Raw genomic sequence first — 19,321 nt, forward strand, 5'->3', positions numbered from 1 at the left:
ATGTCCCTAACCTTCCCCAGTTACCTAATAGGAAAATGGAGACCTGCAGTTCAACACGGAATCCGAACTACATGTCTTTCGTGGCCTTCAACATCTGTGAGAAGTGAAAGCTCGGTTAAAAATCGTAGTGAAAATGTTATGGTGCGAGTAGGGAACTTGGAGTAGAGGTGCAATCTACATCGTTTATTTACTGATTTTGCTTTCCGTTCATTTTTACGAGGGCTATTCGGAAAGTAAGTTCCGATCGGTCGCGAAATGGAAACTACTGCGAAAATCAAGAATGTTTTATTACACCTTAGCTACACCTTACAGCTGCTTTTCTACATAGACGCCGCTCCGACTGAGGCATTTGTCATAGCGTTGTACCATCTTTCTAATATATAATATAAAATAATTATAAAATAATAATATAAAACTTTCTATTATTCTCGTCATAGATGGCAGCCGCCTGTGCTTTCCGCCAATCCTCAACACTCGTCTACAGCTCGTTGCCTGTGCCAAAATGTGATCCTCATAGCTAGCGGTTCATTTCAGCAGAGCTGAAACTCAGGAAGACCAAATTACAGGTTGTATTGTGGATGATCAAGCACATCCCATCGAAAATGCTGCAGGAGGATCTATATTGCCCCTGCAGAGTGCGTCCGATAGTTGTCATGGAAAACGAAATGCATGTAACGTGGACTGCAGGACATCAGGCGAAATCTCTCACCAGGTCCTCATACTCGGCGGGAGACATTATTTTCTAGGAATCTTTACGTGTTCACTGTGCTCTCAGAATTGGAAAGAGTGGCATGCTGCAATCGACGGGCATACTAGGGACACTACCAAACACATCTGTGTAAAACTTCATCAGATTTTCACAGTGGTTTCCATTTCGCCACGGAACTTACTTTCCGAACAGCCCTAGTATTCACTTATTTATTTATTTTTGTCGTTAATACCACCGATATTATCAGGAAATCGGCGTCACGCGAAGAGGAGGGCGCAGCAAGACGTCAGACTAATTGAGACTATCAACTGATAATTTTTCCGAGAAGAATATTCCGATTACCAGTGAATATATTTGTTCTAAGTGTGGAACAGATGGTGATCAACTCTTCATGACAGGAACACCCCAGCTCTGGAGTGAATTAAGGAAGACACCGCAGAGGAAATTGGAGAAAAATTGTCTGTAGTTTGGTTTGCAGACAACTGCACAATGGCGTTCATTAAGGAACTGCCAAAAGTCAAGGATACTTTTCTCGCCATCAGCAAACGATTAGTATGCTGTGTGTCCACAAATCCACCTCACTGAGTTCGTCTTTGCTTGGGGGAAGTATGTCACGTCCGGAAAGAGGAGCAGTTGAGTAGGTATCTGATGAGTCGTACGGGTAATAAGGAACAACATCTGTTGTACCAAGAACCAGACATCGCCGATCTGCACACAAGGCGGTGCTCGTCTGTGTCCATAACATCACAGTTGACACACATTAGGGTGGCTGCGAGGTGAATCCGGTGAAGGCGTGACCAGCATACTTGCTTCCCATTAACAGTAAGGTACCATGCAGACTGGACGTCAGTGTCAAGATCAGGAACGCACACCGATCGTCAAATGGCACTCCAGTCGCGTGGGGAAGCTTCCCCTCAACCACATACGGTGAATTGTTCTGCTGAAGGAAACCATATATCGCCTTCAGTACGGATGTTGCTCTGGTAAGGCACATGGGACTACAGTGCCAAAACTTCATGTGAGAGCCAATGAAAAGGGCTACCCCTCTGTCAGGCACATGATACAGACTTCAACCGCCCCTGAAGAGTGGGAGGGTGAAGGTTTCATATCTTATCTTCAACAGCAAGCCATTGCAAACAAACAAATGCAATGCCGCTAGCATGCAGCGGGCCCTAGGTGGTGGAATAGGTAGTGTCTGTGCCATATGGGGGATATGTGACGCCAAATATACATTTACGTATTGTGTGCATTGCGGAAGATCGACTGCTCATAAACGGTGATCTAAGAGCCCATCTTGTAGTTGGGAAAGTAGACGTCGGCAGTCGAGGACAACTGTCCACCGCAGATCACTTGTGAAATCGAGTTAGGGCAATAAATTCCGTGTATACAAGCCGAGACATCACGAAAACTCCTACAAAAGTGCATGTTAAGTATTTCTGAGACACTATGCACTATCCAACAGTTTGACTTGGTTATTATTGTAGACAGCAATGTGGCTTCAATATAACATTGAGAACGTTGCTAGATGCACTTGCAATGGCATGTAGCTACATGCGGCGATGCGTCAGCCTCACGTCACGCATGGTCTGTTAGAATCGCGAGGGAGAAAGCAGCCTGTTCTATTCTGGAACAGATTTCTGCAGCGTCGCTCAGCAATTAGCTCTTTGCCGGACCGCAGGTAGAGGGAGGGTTCACACCAGCTGTGGCAAACACACGCACGCACGGCCAACCTTGGAGTGTCTGCACTCTGCAAATAGGTCTTCGCTCCCGTCTGGTCACGTCATCAACGGCACTTAAGTGATCACGTATTTTGCGAGGAATTTCTGAGGTATCAAGTATGAAGGGGATGCCACCGCCTCATGCTTGAGGAACCTGAACGGGCACCTGTGCCTCGCTTGGCAGTTGATGGCCACGCAATTTCGTGGTGGCTGCCGCTAGCCTTCTGTGGGGTCCAGTGGACAGGTGGTGGTGGGCAGTGCCTACGTACATTGTTTGCGTGTCTGTTACATTATTTTGTGCACTGGTCTATAGGTTGTGCTACGTGTTATTTGGACTGTTTAAGAGTTGATTTTGTGTCTACACATCTCTGTACTGCATTATTTAGGAGGAGTTTGTATGTATGTTGGTTGGTTGTTTTGTGGGGGGTTGAAGGGACCAGATTACAATGGCCATCGGTCCCAGGAGTTTGCATGTCTGTACTGAAACTATTTCGATAATTTAGGAGTTGTTTGTATGTCTGCAGAGCGCTATTTAGGAGTAGTTTCCAGGTCTGTGGGCTGTGTTGCGTTACACCAAGATTGTCAGAGCGTGTGTTTTGTATAAGTGTGATAAATACACTATTTCAAATCAGTCCCTAAATAAATTCTTCCAAAATGAATAAAGTACACTCCTTCCTCTCTCCAACAGCCCAGCGCAGGCTGAGTTATTCCCCTCTCCAGACAGTCATCTTGGGTTATGTCACAGAACAGACGACAGCATCCTCTGATGACAGTACAGTGTCCTAGGTTCAGACCTTGTGGTGACCATACTGTTTCCCAACATTTTCCCACTATCTTAGGTTACATCACGGAATGGACGACAGCACACTCTGGTGGCAGTACTGTGTACTAGGTCCAGACCTCGTGGTGGACACAGTTTCCCGCCATCTTGGATAACGGTACTTGCATCATCAGCTGATGCCATGTCCGCCATCTTGGGCTACGTCACGGAACAGACGACAGCACCCTGTGGTGGTGGTACTGTGTACTAGGTCATTTGGACTATGGACCTCGTGGCAAACACATTGGATGGTGGTAGTGCCTCAAATTGTTTAAATAAAGACTGGTGCATGATTATGACAGTTGACGATTAGCAAGCATGTTTGCAGAGTCTTTTAGATAGATTATTATTTTGACTATTTACGAGTTGTTTGGTTCTCTGGACATAAATGTATTGTATTTACGAGTGGTTTGCAGGTCTGTAGGCTGTGTGGCATGTGAGAGCGTGTGTTCTGTATCACTGTGATAAATATACTATCTTTCAAAATCCATCCGTAAACAACTTGTTCCAAAATAAGTAAAGTACACTCCTTCCTCTCTCCAGCAGTCCAGCAGAGGCTGAGTCATTTTCCCGCCAATCCCTAAAAAGAGGTGGCTGTCAGGTTACTGGTTAGTGGAGGTAGCCCAACTGCTCTTTCTTTCCCTCCATTTTCTTAGTTTAGTACAGATGTGTTGCATTGTCCTGATGGAATTTGAACTTCCGGTCATTTTCTGGGGGAGGGGTTAGGTTAGTGGAGGTAGCCCAATTGACCTACGTTTCCACCAAAATTCAAACTTCCCACCAAAAGCCATCATCTTGGATGATGTCAGCAGATAACGTCATCGCCACCATCTTGGATAATGGTACTTTGGGGCAGAACCCTCCTTGCCCCAATACGCTCTTCATCAACACTAAATTGTGACGAGTCTATATCTGCTGCTGGGAATGTCTTACAATCCAGTATCTGATTTCAGAATCTCTGTCTGACCATGATGTAATCAAACTGAACTCTTTCCATAGCACCTTTTCCAAGTATACCCCCTCCTCTTGTTTGCTATTACTATCTGATATTTATTACAGAACTCAATTAGTCTTTTTTCCTCTCTCATTCGTTGGCCCAAACCCATATTCTCCTGTAACCTTTTCTTCTACCCCTTCCTCTACAACTGCGTTCCAGTCCCCCATGACTATGAGATTTTCATCTCCCTTTACGAACTGCATTACGCTTTCAATATCCTCAGATACTTTTGCTACCTCTTCATCTTCAGCTTCAGCTTGCGGCGTCAACATGTATACCTGAACTATCACTGTCATTTTTGGTTTGTGTCAATTCTGATAAGAACAACCCTATCACTGAACTGTTCACACTAACACACTTCTCCGTTACCTTCCCATTCATGACGAATCCTATACCCATTATATCATTTTCTGCTGCTGTTGATACCACCCTATACTAATCTGACCAGAAATCCTTGTCTTCTTTCCATTTCACTTCACTGACCGTTACTGTATCTAGACTGAGCATTTGCATTTACTTTTTCAGATTTTCTAGCTTCCCTATTATGTTCAAGCTTATGACATTCCACGATCTGACTCATAGAATGTTACCCTTTTCTTTGTTATTCAATCTTTTTCTCATGGTTACCTCCGCCTTGGCAGTCCCCTCCCCGAGGTCTGAATGGGGGGGCCATTCTGGAATCTTTTGTGAATGGAGAGATCATCACGACCCTTTTTCAGTAACAGGCCACATGTCCTGTGGATACACGTTATGTGTCTTTAATGCAGTTGTTTCCATTGCGTTCTGCATCCTCATGCCATTGATCATTGCTGATTCTTCCACCTTTAGGAGCAGTTTCTCACCCCAAAGGCAAGAGAGTGGGCTGAACCTGTCCACTCCTCCACTCTCTTTACAAGGCTGTTGGCAGAATGAGGGTGACTTATGCCAGAGGTCTTTGGCTGCCAATGCTGATTCTTAATCAAAATTTAAGCAGTGGTGGGTTTCAAACACAAAGCTGAGGACGTTTTGATTACTAATCAAAGACGCTACCCTAGACCTCAGGGTCTTCTAGTATTACTCTAATACAAAGAAATGCCATACAAGTGGAATTTACAGAAGGCATTCCTCAGTTGGATTCCGAAAAATACATGCTAAATTTAAAGCATATAAGAAACAGTTATTTGGAAAGTATTTCAGAGTGATGAATAGAGCTGATGTAGCAAAAAAGAAAAGACAAAAGTTTTTTTAATGATGGTGATTTACATCAGACAATTCAAAAAGTATCAAATTTATATTAACAATGTATAGAAAATATTTTTCTTTTACAAGCTGTAATACATCTCAGTCCATCATACACATACACCATGAGACTTAATTAACACTTCAGGTATTTGTGAGAGAGGTTTTCATATTTACAATGTCTGAGAGACTTTAAAGTTCAGTTGTTTCCAAGGTGGTCAGAATAAGGGGAGACACCTTTAAGTCACAAAAGTGAAGCCACGCTGCCATAATGATGTGTCCATGACATTTCGTGTCAAATGAGTATTCGTACGACATTGCAGTGATAATTTATATTGTATCAATATGCATACTCAGAAATGACTGCCTTTGGCCTTAGGAAGGCTAAGAGGGCAAGTGTCACACAGTATTCAACCAAGAAACTCATTTCCTGGGCTCAGCAAGATGGTGCCCCTGGCTCCAATTGATGGCTGTGTTCGGCAATGGTAGTGCCTTCTAGACTTATTCTAACCTCCTTGGTTGTTGCTATATCAAAGATACTTAGCACATTTATAACCTCCACAGTCATACACTGTTCAGATGACAATACACATGATGCTCTGGGTATAGCAAGTACTACAGTTTCCTGAAGTTTAATATTAGCTGCATCCCTTGCTGTAATTAATACAGCTATGAAAAATCACCCTTATGGAATTTACCCCATATAAGATTTCTATGGCATTTATACAGTACATGTGACAAAATTTTTTACAGGTCTTCAATATGCCTATGGAAGCTACTATGATCACGGGCTGTTAGTTCCCAACGACCAGTATGTGTGGCATAACAGGCAAAAATCCCAAGCAACTAATGTGTAAGCTGTCTCACAATCTCCTCCTTTTGCAAACTGCACTTTCTGCTTCTTCTTATTAGACAAAGCAAAATGTGTATTCATGATTTAAGGCTTCTTACATATACTTCAAAATCTAAGATGACAGCACCTCCTGTGGTTGCAGTTGATACTACACTATGTGATCAAAAGTATCCAGACACCTGGCTGAAAATGACTTACAAGTTTGTGGTGCCCTCCATTGGGAATGCTGGAATTCAATATGGTGTTGGCCCAACCTTAGCTTTGATGACAGCCCCCACTCTCACAGGCATATGTTCAATCAGGTGCTGGAAGGTTTCTTGAGGAATGGCAGCCCATTCTTCACGGAGTGGTGCACTGAAGACAGGTATCGATGTGTCAGTGATGCCTTTCAGATGTTGGCAATACAAAACATTCCAAAGGTGTTCCATAGAATTCAGGTCAGGACTCTGTGCAGGGCAGTCCATTGCAGGGATGTTATTGTCATGCAACCATTCTGCCACAGGCCATGCATTACGAACAGGTGCTCGATCATGTTGAAAGATGCAATCGCCATCCACAAATTGTTCTTCAACAGTGGGAAGCAAGAAGGTCCTTAAAACGTCAATGTAAGCCTGTGCTGTGATAGTGCCACACAAAACAAGGGGTGCAAGGCCCCCTCTACGAAAAGCACGACCACACCATAACACCACCACCTCCGTATTTTACTGTGGGCACTACACATGCTGGCAGATGACGTTCACCGGGCATTCGCCATACCCACACCCTGCCATCGGATCGCCACATTGTGTACCACGATTCATCGCTACACACAACATTTTGTTTATACTCTTTACATCAAGCGAGGTGTTATCTGGCATTTACCGGCGTGATGTGTGGCTTACGAACAGCCGCTCGACCATGAAATCGAAGTTTTTTCACCTCCCGCCTAACTATCATAGTACTTGCAGTGGATCCTAATGCAGTTTGGAATTCCTGTGTGATGGTCTGAATAGATGTCTGCCTATTACACATTATGACCCTCTTCAATTTTTGGCAGTCTCTGTCAGCCAATAGACGAGGTTGGCCTGTACGCTTTCGTGCTGTACGTGTCTCTTCACATTTCCACTTCACTATCACATCAGAAACAATGGACCTAGGGATGTTTCAGAGTGTGGAAATCTCATGTACAGATTTATGACAAAGTGACACCCAATCACCTGACCACGTTCGAAGTCCGTGAGTTCTGCGGAGTGCCCCATTCTGCTCTCTCACAATGTCTAATGCCTACTGAGGTCACTGATATGGAGAACCTGCCAGTAGGTGACAGCACAATGCACCCAATATGAAAAACATATGTTTTTGGGGTTGTATGGATACTTTTGATCACATGGTGTATATATACTAATTTTTTGTATATTCTATACCATTTGATATGATGATTTACAAACATGTATAACTGGAATTGTATGAATCAAACAGGTGAACGACACACTACATGTTCATAGCAGGGTGGGAGGGAGCACAGTGGGCCCTAAGACCCTACCTTCTGATGTCAGCAAGGGTGAGTAGTGACACGGTTCATAGCAGCTGTGTGCGGACTTCTCAATCGTCAACTTTGCGATTGTGGATAGGTGCCTCCTCCCCAGCCAGGTACTTGTTTGTTTAAACAAAGATGCATGGCACATTAGGTGCCTCCGACAAGGTGGTATCCCTCGAGTAAGTCCTGGTTTGATTTAACAGCTTAAAATTTAGAGGTATGCACTTTGGACTTCGCGCTACACGGTGATATGTCCTCTTCACCACTGTGTCTGCTTATTCACTGTTTTGCACACTGGGTGTGAAGGACTGCGCAAACGTTTCTGGGTACGTTTCCGCATGTTGACTGGACGATTCCCTTTTAAGTCTGCAAGCTGAAAATATGTCAGTGTTCATTATCAACAAACGCAAATATCGTAAGTTCACAACCAAATACTTGGAAATATTTCAATCCACTCACGAGCCAACCTTCTACTGCACATATATACTGTCTGTTCCAGATGTCAACCCCAACTGATGTACAAATGCAAAAACCCTCACACAAAAATGGCTGCCACTATTTAAACTCCCACCTTCATGCGAGTCATGTCCACACACTTCTGACTTTCAAAGCATACTTAAAAACCATAAATTTTATGTTAAATACATACACCATATAAGAATTTGCACATACATTTCCTCAGTTTTCTAGTGCTGTTCTCAGTTTTCCTCTAACTTAAATCTTTTTTTCAGAAATAATGATTTTGTCTATGTAAATACTACCTCAAGTTGTTATGTTACTACTGAATACTAACAATTCAAACTAAGTACACTCATACATCAGTAATTATATCTACTTAGTAATGTGGCTCCTACTTTCAATATTTCTTATCTACTTAGTGTGAAAATTCATGATCTTATGTGAGGACTGTACATGCCCGCCTGTAGTTCAAAATAGGTAGTACCTATAAAAAAAAAATCTTCTATGGCAGTTTGATAGTGCTCACTGAGACCTATCATTAGACACTCCATTTGTACAAATCATATATGGCATTATCAATATATTAATTTTTAAAGTTATATGTATATTATAAACATTTAATATAACTTAGAAACACTTCCTATTGAGAGCACGTTTTCACCTACACACTCATCTTAATTTTGTCTTTTGACAATGTTATTGGCTTTTCTGTCACTAGTTGGGTTCAATTTTTATTAGAATTAGCCTTATTTCCAATTTTATTCTGGACACTCAATTTGCCCATGGCAGTCAACCCTTCCACGTTTCACGCCAACGACAACGTTTTTCTGTCTAAATGGCCAGAGCTTCCTTTTACCTTACATGTTATCTAAAATTCTCGTACCCAGAGCATCTGCCAATCACTGCATCTCAAAGGATGCCTCCACCTACTGACGAGACCACACAGCTCGTGTGGCTACTAAAAACTGCTTCCTCAGCTGTCAAACACTTGCTGGCTCAGCTGCTAACATCATATGAGGATGCGCATGCACGGCCACATAGTTTTTAAAGTTTCTCATTACCATTACTGGGATGTACCATCTCAAGTGTCAGTATCAACCATCTCAAAAGTGCGCTAAATGCAACGACCATTGATGGTGGGTCTTATTAGGCTTGGTAGATGGCAAGTGAGGTATGTGCCAGCTTGCTGGTGATGATACAAGCTAAGTACCACCAAGTATTTATAGTCCATTGTGATTGTTGTCTATGGCGCCAACAACACTATGAATTCTAACCATATTTTTCTGATTAAAATCTGTTGACTGTGCCTTAGATTTTTTTTCAGTTTATGATAAGAAGAACAGAATTAAACAGTGACATGATTAAAAAACAAAACGAATTTGTGATGAAAGGAAATGTCATAGAAGTGAAGATAAACTTTACAGAAACCATCAAAATGTATTGGTGGAGAAAAAAACTAGGCCCAAAAAAGAGGTCTGTGCAATATATCTGTGGCTAATATTCAATGTTATTACCTAATATTAGACTATTTTATACAATTTTTGCAAAGAAATGAGTTACCAATTCATTTCTTAGTCTCTATGATGAAAGAATTTATGTCTTGCTTTTCTCCAGCTAATCTCAAGTATAAGTAAGTTTTGGTATGTTTATGGCCCATTTAAACAAAGAACATTTCTTTTATACACTCAAAGATAATGTGAAGCAAAACTCAGTTTTAATGGATCTCTCATTCACTACACATGTAAAAAGTAGGCACGATTACTCTCATGGGCTTGCTTTTGCCGCTAAACATATGGCACTTAGTATGCCCTACATTTTTCCACATAAAATTCGTAATAGGAAGGAATTTTTTTACAAAAATTCAGTGGTAATGTGAATCATACCCCAGATAATAAATAAAAACTGATTCAGGTTCTTCTTCCAAAATAATTTTTGATAAAAACAAAAACAAATGGACAACTTAGAAACCAGTTTTGCAATTAGCCCATTATTGAATTCCAGTCATCATTTGCGATTTCTTGGTCAGTCTATGTCACATGTTGAAAGTTCCAGTAAGTTTGAGTTTTTCTTCAGACTTATGCACTTGAAGCTGAATTAAATGGTAATCTGACAGTTTGGGCATGCAGCAAGACTCTGGAAGTAATCAGCAATATTAAAATATCCACGGGTGTACTGCCGGTCTACAGTGTCCAACGGGCACAATATTTCAGCGATCATACATGTCGCCATCATCAGGTGAACTGACGGAATGAGCTCCTGTGAACGTGCTGGTACGGAGATCCGTACGCTATGGCTGCTCAGGTGGAACTGGCTTCAGTCGTGGCGGCGGCCGATTTAAATACCCTCCGCCCGCAGTGCACTCCTCCGCCGTCTGCGCCCCACGCCATGGTCACGCGGTGGAACAGATTGCGACGGCATCTGAGATGACATCTGTGTGATGGCTCTGTCCTCCGTGGTCGTCACAACTATACGTTTGCTCGATTTACTCTCGATTAACCCAATCGTTAGTTCCCAAGCCTTGCTAAGATTACAGCCACAGTCACGGTTTATGAGGTCGTCATTGGTGCAAATTTCGATGGCCTCTCTAACAACGCTGTCCCAGTATCTCGACGTCTGCACCAGAATCCTCGTGCGTTCATACTCCATAGTGTGATTTTCTGACAAACAATGTTCAGCGACCGCACTACGTACAAACGGAGGGAGTCGCCATGGGTAGCCCACTCTCACCGGTGGTAGAGAATTTGTACATGGAGAACTTTGAGGAGGAAGCCCTGTCGTCATCCGAATGGAAACCTACGTGCTTTTTCCGTTACGTGGACGACACGTTCGTCATCTGGCCACATGGTATGGATAAACTCCTTGACTTCCTTACCCATCTAAACTCCATACACCCCAACATCAAATTCACTATGGAGACTGAAACGGATGGTAAATTACCTTTCCTTGATGTCTTGGTCAAGAGAAGGTCTGACGGCACCCTAGGTCATGGGGTGTATTGGAAGACAACGCACACTGATCTGTATTTGCATGCAGACAGCTGCCACCACCCTTCACAGAGGAATGTGGTAATTAAAACTCTAGTACATAGGGCGCGCACTATCTCTGATAGAGAGAGTCTACCCCAGGAATTGGAACGTCTGAGAACCGTATTTCGAAAAAATCGGTACTCAGAGTGGCAGATTCAACGTGCTCTCCGCCCAACCACTACAGCACAAACTGTGGAGATGGATGAAATCATGAGGGAGGAGGTAGGCACTGCGTTTATTCCATATACAGGCGCACTCTCGGGGAAAATCGCCTGCATTTTGAAGAAACACCGGGTCGGAACTGTGTTTGTCCTCCGAATAAAACTTGTGCACTGGTGGGGAGTGCCAAAGATGACCTCGGTCTGAGGAAGGCCGGCGAGTACCAGATTCCCTGTCAATGTGGAAAGTCGTATATTGGTCAGACGATGCGTACCGTTGAGGATCGATGCCGTGAACACCAGAGGCACACTCGACTGATGTATCCGAGCAAGTCAGCGGTCGCTGAACATTGTTTGTCGGAAAAGCACGCTATGGAGTACAAACGCACGAGGATTCTGGTACAGACGTTGAGATACTGGGACAGCGTTGTTAGAGAGGCCATCGAAATCCGCACCAATGACGACCTCATAAGCCGTGACTGTGGTTATAATCTTAGCAAGGCTTGGGAACCAGCGATTGGGTTAATCAAGAGTAAATCGAGCAAACGTATAGTTGTGACGACCACGGCGGACAGAGCCATCACACCGACGTCATCTCAGACGCCGTCGCAATCTGTTCCACCGCGTGACCGTGGCGCGGGGCACGGACGGCGGAGGAGTGCGCCGCGGGCGGAGGGTATTTAAATCGGCCGCTGCCGCGACCGAAGCCAGTTCCCCCTGAGCAGCCATAGCGTACGGATCTCCGTACCGGCATGTTCACAGGAGCTCAGTCCATCAGTTCACCTGATGATGGCGACATGTATGATCGCTGAAATATTGTGCCCGTTGGACACTGTAGACCGGCAGTACACCCGTGGATATTTTGATTATCAAATACGCTGGGAGAAACTCAAGAATCAAATCAGCAATATGTTCACAAGTGTGAATAGGACAAGGATGGGAAAGTGGAAAGAAACTGGCCATGTCTTTTTCAAAGGAACCATATTGCCATTCACTTTAATTCTGGAAAACCTGATACTGAGTAGCACGATACAATATGAACACTAATGCTTCTTAATATGAGTTCAGTGTGAGACTTTGTTGTTATTAGCTCAGGACGATTGACTGTTTATACTGTTCACTTCAGGGTTATTGATGCCCATATCCAATGCAAAGATTGCTTGCACAGCCTAAGCAGAAGACCAGATGATGTCACCCATGGCCTGGTTTATCTACCCGAGGAGCTGTGCAATATGTGCGATGGATAGACTTGTGGTCAGATGACTATATCTTAGCAGGATTCTAAGGTGTCAGCCACAGCATATGACTACTGACATGTTCCAACCCACAATCCAAGTACAATAATATGGTCAGTACCTGCCAAAAATGAATAATTTATTGTTGTGCTTTATAAATCTCAAGCCCACCACTGTCATAAACCTACGTAAATTAATCCAAGACCAAACGTCTATGCTATTCTAGCTCATGTGGTGTGTTTATTCTGGATTATTTTCATCTCATTCAACAACGCACAATTATGATTATATTCTGTATACTGCATTCACAATTTAAATTGAATATGTGACAAGAAGAAGGGATCGATTCTTATGAGATGTTCTGAGGCATCAAGGGATCACCAATTTAGTAGTGGAGGGCAGCGTGGAGGGTAAAAATCGTAGAGGGAGACCAAGAGATGAATACACTAAGCAGAATCAGAAGGATGTAGGTTGCAGTAGGTACTGGGAGATGATGAAGCTTGCACAGGATAGAGTAGCATGGAGAGCTGCATCAAACCAGTCTCTGGACTGAAGACCACAACAACAACAACAACAACAACAACAACAAATGAAAGTCCAATGCACTTTGGATCAGGCGACTTAGAATTTCCAGAATGAAATTTTCACTCTGCAGCAGATTGTGCACTGATATGAAACTTCCTGGCAGATTAAAACTGTGTGCCAGACTGAGACTCGAACTCGATTTAGAAACTGATTGTATAACTAATCAGCTCTAATTACTATTGATCATATGGAGTAAAAATGCAAATGAACGGAAATTTGAATCAGTATTTATGTCTACATTGGTGTCCTTTGAGTACTCAACCATGTGTATTATTTACACAACATGTGAAGGTCCAGCTGCTTATTCTTATTAGAAACCCATGGACTCCTGCAAAGGTCAAGTAAACACACAATGTAATATCTGTCAACAAGACCAAAAGTTATCTGTCTACAAAATATCCATTGCTTTTAAAGTACCCCTCCCTCCCTTCCTTCCATCCATCCAACAGTCTTCTGCCAAAATGACTCTTTCACTGTGACAATGTGTGTATCTACAATGAAACTGCATGGCAGATAATAACTGTGTGCAAGATCAGGATTTGATACCAGACAACAGGAAGAGTAGTATTGTGCCACCAACCCAGTCCAACACAATCAAACTCCTCGTTTCTTGAATTCATCCATGTGAAAGACACAGGTGCCAGACTTGGCCCATGGATCCAACCAATATATCCTACTGCATTTCTGTCAGTGGTATATTCTACAGCATCAATGGCAGTGCCACCTGTAAAAAAGCCATGCCATATACTGGGCTGTCTTGAAACCATTGCGTGGCCTTTTATATTGTTGTTTTGACCAACTAGTTGTCAGCCCATATGAATGGCCAGAAATGAAACATGGTCGTAGGCACATTTGCTCATGACCTAAGTATACTGCTCAGCACAATACATAAACAGGGGAAAAGAAATCAGCTGTGATGAAGGTTCATAAGCCATGTTTGTACTCGCCTCAAGTGAACTAAGGAAAACATGGAAAATGTAAATCAGGATGGCTGGGTGGGTATTAAAACTCTATTCCTCACAAACATGAGTCCAGCGTCTTACTCAGTGTACCTCATCATTAGATAGCACTACAATTGCTGCTTCACGACTCTGCGTCTCAAACTCTAGTTAATTTATAAGTTCAAGTAGGCTATTGTGCATTTGCCCATGTATGCACGAATAAGAAGAATGCTAGTTGTACAGATTAGCTACAATGTGTAACTTCTGGTTAATGTGTCCAATATCTCATTTACATAGTGGCTCGTTGTCTTCACTCATCCAATTACCTGTTTGTTATTGAATAGCCATTGGCCTGGTAGGTGGTGTGCAACATTTCTAGTACACACAGATCACAATGCTCCCAAAAAAAATAAAGACAAAAAATTAACTATGTAAAATATCAGGTGATCTCATGACTATTATTAGCAGTAAGCAAGTTTCTCAACTTTGAAACAAACCCAATTTGTTTAGAGAAAGAGAACAATGGTAGACAAACTTGACTTTGGTTCTGTATCACTGTTTTTGAGCAAGTACAGCAACAATATCTGGGTTACACACAGCTGATCCACAGTCTCAATTTACCAGTTTTCTGATACAAAACAGCAGAAGTGTGTAAAACTGCGTGTACAGGCATATCCCAATTTTAGCAACTAAATATTCATTGATTAAAACAAAACTACAGTCATTATTGAAGGAGCTTTATGAAAGAGAATAAAGACATTTTTTCAAAACAGTTATATTTATACAATAATCATTTTAACAGTTCATAAGCTCTTTACTAAATATAATTCAACAAAGAGATTTATGAAGGAATGTACAACTCTCTGTCAAGAGGAAAGTATAATGCAAAATATCAGATAGATGAAAATTTTCAAATGATACCTGCTGAAACAACACCTTCACATCAAAACAAAACATAGTCATTTATTGTTATTGTGATAATTATTATTACACAAGAGTATAACAATTAAGAAGACAAATTATTTTCAAACATCTTCCATTATTAAGATATTCTGACTGACTGCTATTACAGGCTGTGGCAGTGTTTACATTCTTTCATAATAAGGACAGTAGGTTTCATAACCAATTTATAAACATAAAATTTTAAAAATAACACACACAAAATTTCATATTTAAAAAATTCTACATTAGTTGTATCAATATGGGCAACACACTTTGAAAGAGCACAAGGTAACAATAGTATGCACTGTTGTCTGTGTGTACTGTAGATTCACTATTAAAATTTTCCAACAGAGACCAAGAGACCATTCCCATCTCCCCCCCCCCCCTTTCCCCCAACACATATAAATCACAAACTTTTCCAATTTGTCAAAAGCCGACACAATACATGAACACGGTGATTTTAAGTGCATATCCATAAGTACATAAATGAAATAGTAAAATATAAAGAGAAAGATGTGAAAATGATATTATCAACAGGTGCGTATGAGACTTTCCATATGCTTGGTGATAACAGATGTAAAAATAAATTAAAACATATACTGGTTTTCAATAATCCCCCCACTATTCCCGCAGATAAATGTATTCAGTTCTACAGCGTTATGCACTGTAAAATGATGATAACACTTTTTGTACAGAGATCTTTAGACTAAGTAGAAATCATTCATGTTAAAGAAAACTAAGTACCTCTGAAAATCATAACTGCTGCCCATTTGATTAAAATTAATGCAGAGATTCGTGTCAGAAATTAAATTATTCTTAAAATAAAAATTTTGTTTGAATTCTCTACATTTTGTATGCACTGTTATGTCATGTAACAAATGATATAAATTGTTCAGGACAAAGACACATTACTGATATATATCAACCCCTCTTTATGTTGTTTATACAATGCATATTAACATATAGACCTAGACAAGATTTGCTTTAGGCACTGCTGGCAGAAATTTCAGTACAGCGATACTAAAATGAGAGATTTTTCACCTTCTCATCACCCACAAGAGATGTAAGCCTAGTGAGACAGGAAATAAAACAGAAAACATTTAAAGCACTTTTCTCAGTCATTGTCCAACATGTTTCATTAGTTTAATCTACTTTTGAAAAGTTGATACTCCATGGAAATAGTGAATCCTCAAGGGAGAATTTAATGAAGTGCAGTCTTGACTTTTGTCTATACTCCAAAAAACATGGGGCAAAATAATTCTCCCACAGTTCACTGTAATGTGGGTGAAGACATTTTAAGAGTAATTCCTTGCCACTGAACTTTTATGTGACACACAAAGTTAATCTCTACTGTCAATTGTTGGCATTTTCACTTTCAATAGAAAGAATTTATGGATTAAAATACCTTTATAAAAGTCTGTCTTTGTAACATCTGGACACATATCATCAAGAGAAAGTTCTAACCATGTGCCTACAGGAATGAACATTCCATATTCTCTGAGACAACTTTTTGTATCTAGGCAAACAATGACTGGCTTCCATGGCCCAAAGCAATGTAGTTTCTCAGGTCACAGATGGTAGGCTCAAAATTTTGGCACTTCAGACTTGTATTAAAACTGTACTGAATATCAGCCCAAAACAACAGAAAAAACTGAAGATATTGTACGAACATCTGACACCAAAAACAGTGAAGGAATAATACTTGTACAAATATTTCCCTGTCTCACAATACTGAATCAAAAGTAGCGAGTTACAGAACACAATTTGTGGATGAATGGATGCTCTATCACTCTCAGATCAACCCACTGGTTGAAATGCTGAGTTGTCGTTATACAGGCAGGAAATATCGAAACACATAACTGTCAAATGGGAACAGAATACGAATGCCATACACTATTCCTGCCAATGTCACTAATATTTCTCTACTGTCTATGTACCCAAACCACAAAGCCTGAAGACTGCTCCACCTGTACAACTTGTTCCCAGGCACTGACATTTATCAGAATAACAGCATTACTACACAGACGATAGCCTGATACAATTGTAGCATCATCAAGTCACAAATATCATGTATATTAAAGGCACCTTTTTCCTCCCCTTCCAAGTGGTTACATAACCATATTCAGTTACATGAAAGAAGATACAAATAAGAACTTTCCAAACTGGTTTATTTCAAAACCATTCCAAAAAGTACCCAGCCTTTTAACATTTGACACTAATTACAACTCGTTTCTATCACAGCCAATTTTTGGAATACTTGAAAGTTGATACAATCAAGTAAAATTACGTTCACTGTTACCTGTCACAGTACAGCATTTGAAACATTATAATTCAGTTACACTGCCCATACGATCTCTTGGGACAGATTATCCATGAATCATAATTACTATGCACAGGTAAGTCCCAGTTCAAAAATAATAAAAGCTTGTAGCATGCAGACTATTACCACAGTCATTCAAATTATGCCAAGGTACAAACATTTAAAGTTGCACATTTTACAAAACTTATATCTTCATGCTGCATAAAAAGTAATAATTTCAAGCAGTCTGTGTACACATTTGTGTGCAAGCATATGAATGTCTTCTCCAAGCCAGTAACTTTCTTTCCCATTCAAAATTCACAGCACTTCAACTGAATGCACACATGATCCCCTTTTATGCAGTAACAGCAATCTGATGGCTAGAAAACTCAGTCCATTATGTATCTTAACTGCTACAGTAAACATTCATAGTAGTGCAACTGTAGTGCAAGAGTAAATATGCTGTATCTATCATTCGTAAATATGCTGTATTTGCAATTGCAACCATTCACATTCATGCTACCATGTCAACATCATCAACAAATTTTTCACTGGGGTCGTGGTCAAAGTCATCATCCAAAGCATGATGATCCAGAGGACTTGGGATCTGTGGAGATGAAAACATTGGATCACCATTAACAGGGTGGTCATCCTCCATCAGATCTTCAACCTGTGACGCACTTAATGTGGCAGCTTCAGTAAGTACATCAGGAATCTGAAGACAACAAAACATGTAAGAATCAATTTGGTGACAAAATAGATTATCATTTTTGTTCAATAAAATATACCCATATTATATACTTTATCAAAATTGGTTAACAAACACATTTTGTTGCTGGAAATTGTAACAAAACTCTTCAATGTCCTCATGGAAGCTGCCATAAATGTCATTAATATATAGGTGCCGACAAACAGGATTATCAAGTAAAGCAGGCCATTTCTATATTACAATAATCAACTTTTAGCAATAACTATGACAACAGACAATGTTGGAGCATTGTAAGTTATCACTATGATCCCAGCCTCTAAAATTGAGAAATACCATTGTCTCTGGGAGAAACAGCTGTGTGTAGTGTGGAACAAGAAGCCATACACATTTCAAGCACTACAGTAAATCTGAATAGCTTAACTTGCTCTAAATCTGTTACACCACAACAGCTTCTGCTTATTGCTGTTATTTTAATTGTTGTGAATGGTATATTACAGCAGAAGAACCACCTGAAAATCACATCATTACTCTCTATTTTATACTAAATACAGCAGAACGTTTCACACAGCTTGCTCAGTTTTATTCCCAATCTGAAGTACGGCAATAGCCTTAGCTGATTATGTGCAGTTATTTTCATACAGAGGTACATCAGGGCAGTATATCCTAAACATAATGCTTTAGAAGCTCAACATTATCACAGAATGACAGCTGTTCCAAACAGCACCCCACATTTCCATTCACTTATATTCAGTTTTGAATCTTAGCCTGGTACAACTGGTACTTTGTAGAATAAATAATGGGTTTGCTGTCATTAAATCAATTAGTCATAGCACAAGTTCCCAACACAAAATATAGTTTTCCATGCACTGCTTCTATTTTGTTACTATGAAGAGAGATGACTAAGTTCATCGTTGTCAGTAAGTTTGATTAGTGAGGTATCTCATCAGAACAGTCAGGGGTGACACACACAAATTCTGTGGCTTAACACTGCATTAAAGTAGGACTGCTCCAAGGCAGGTACTAAAATGCCAACTTAACATTTTTGTGAGTGGCTGTTTAGATCACTGTTTAATATTCCTCCATGAACAAAATTGTGGGAATTATGTAACATTTAGAATTGAGCATACTTCCAACTA

General features: G+C 40.8%; 1 protein-coding gene across 2 annotated transcripts in view; it reads right to left on the reverse strand.

The window, feature by feature from the left end:
* Positions 1-15,172: 15,172 nt before the first annotated feature.
* The window catches only part of LOC126469798 (microphthalmia-associated transcription factor), a 387,123-nt gene continuing 382,974 nt past the window's right edge, over positions 15,173-19,321 (reverse strand). For both annotated transcript variants that reach the window (XM_050097055.1, XM_050097053.1), the window contains exon 9: positions 15,173-18,191. In XM_050097055.1, the coding sequence (XP_049953012.1) occupies positions 17,991-18,191 (201 nt within the window). In that variant the 3' untranslated portion in view covers positions 15,173-17,990. The remainder of the gene's footprint in view (positions 18,192-19,321) is intronic.

The sequence above is a fragment of the Schistocerca serialis genome, chromosome 3, assembly GCF_023864345.2.
Source record: "Schistocerca serialis cubense isolate TAMUIC-IGC-003099 chromosome 3, iqSchSeri2.2, whole genome shotgun sequence".
Classification (NCBI taxonomy): Eukaryota; Metazoa; Arthropoda; class Insecta; order Orthoptera; family Acrididae; genus Schistocerca; species Schistocerca serialis.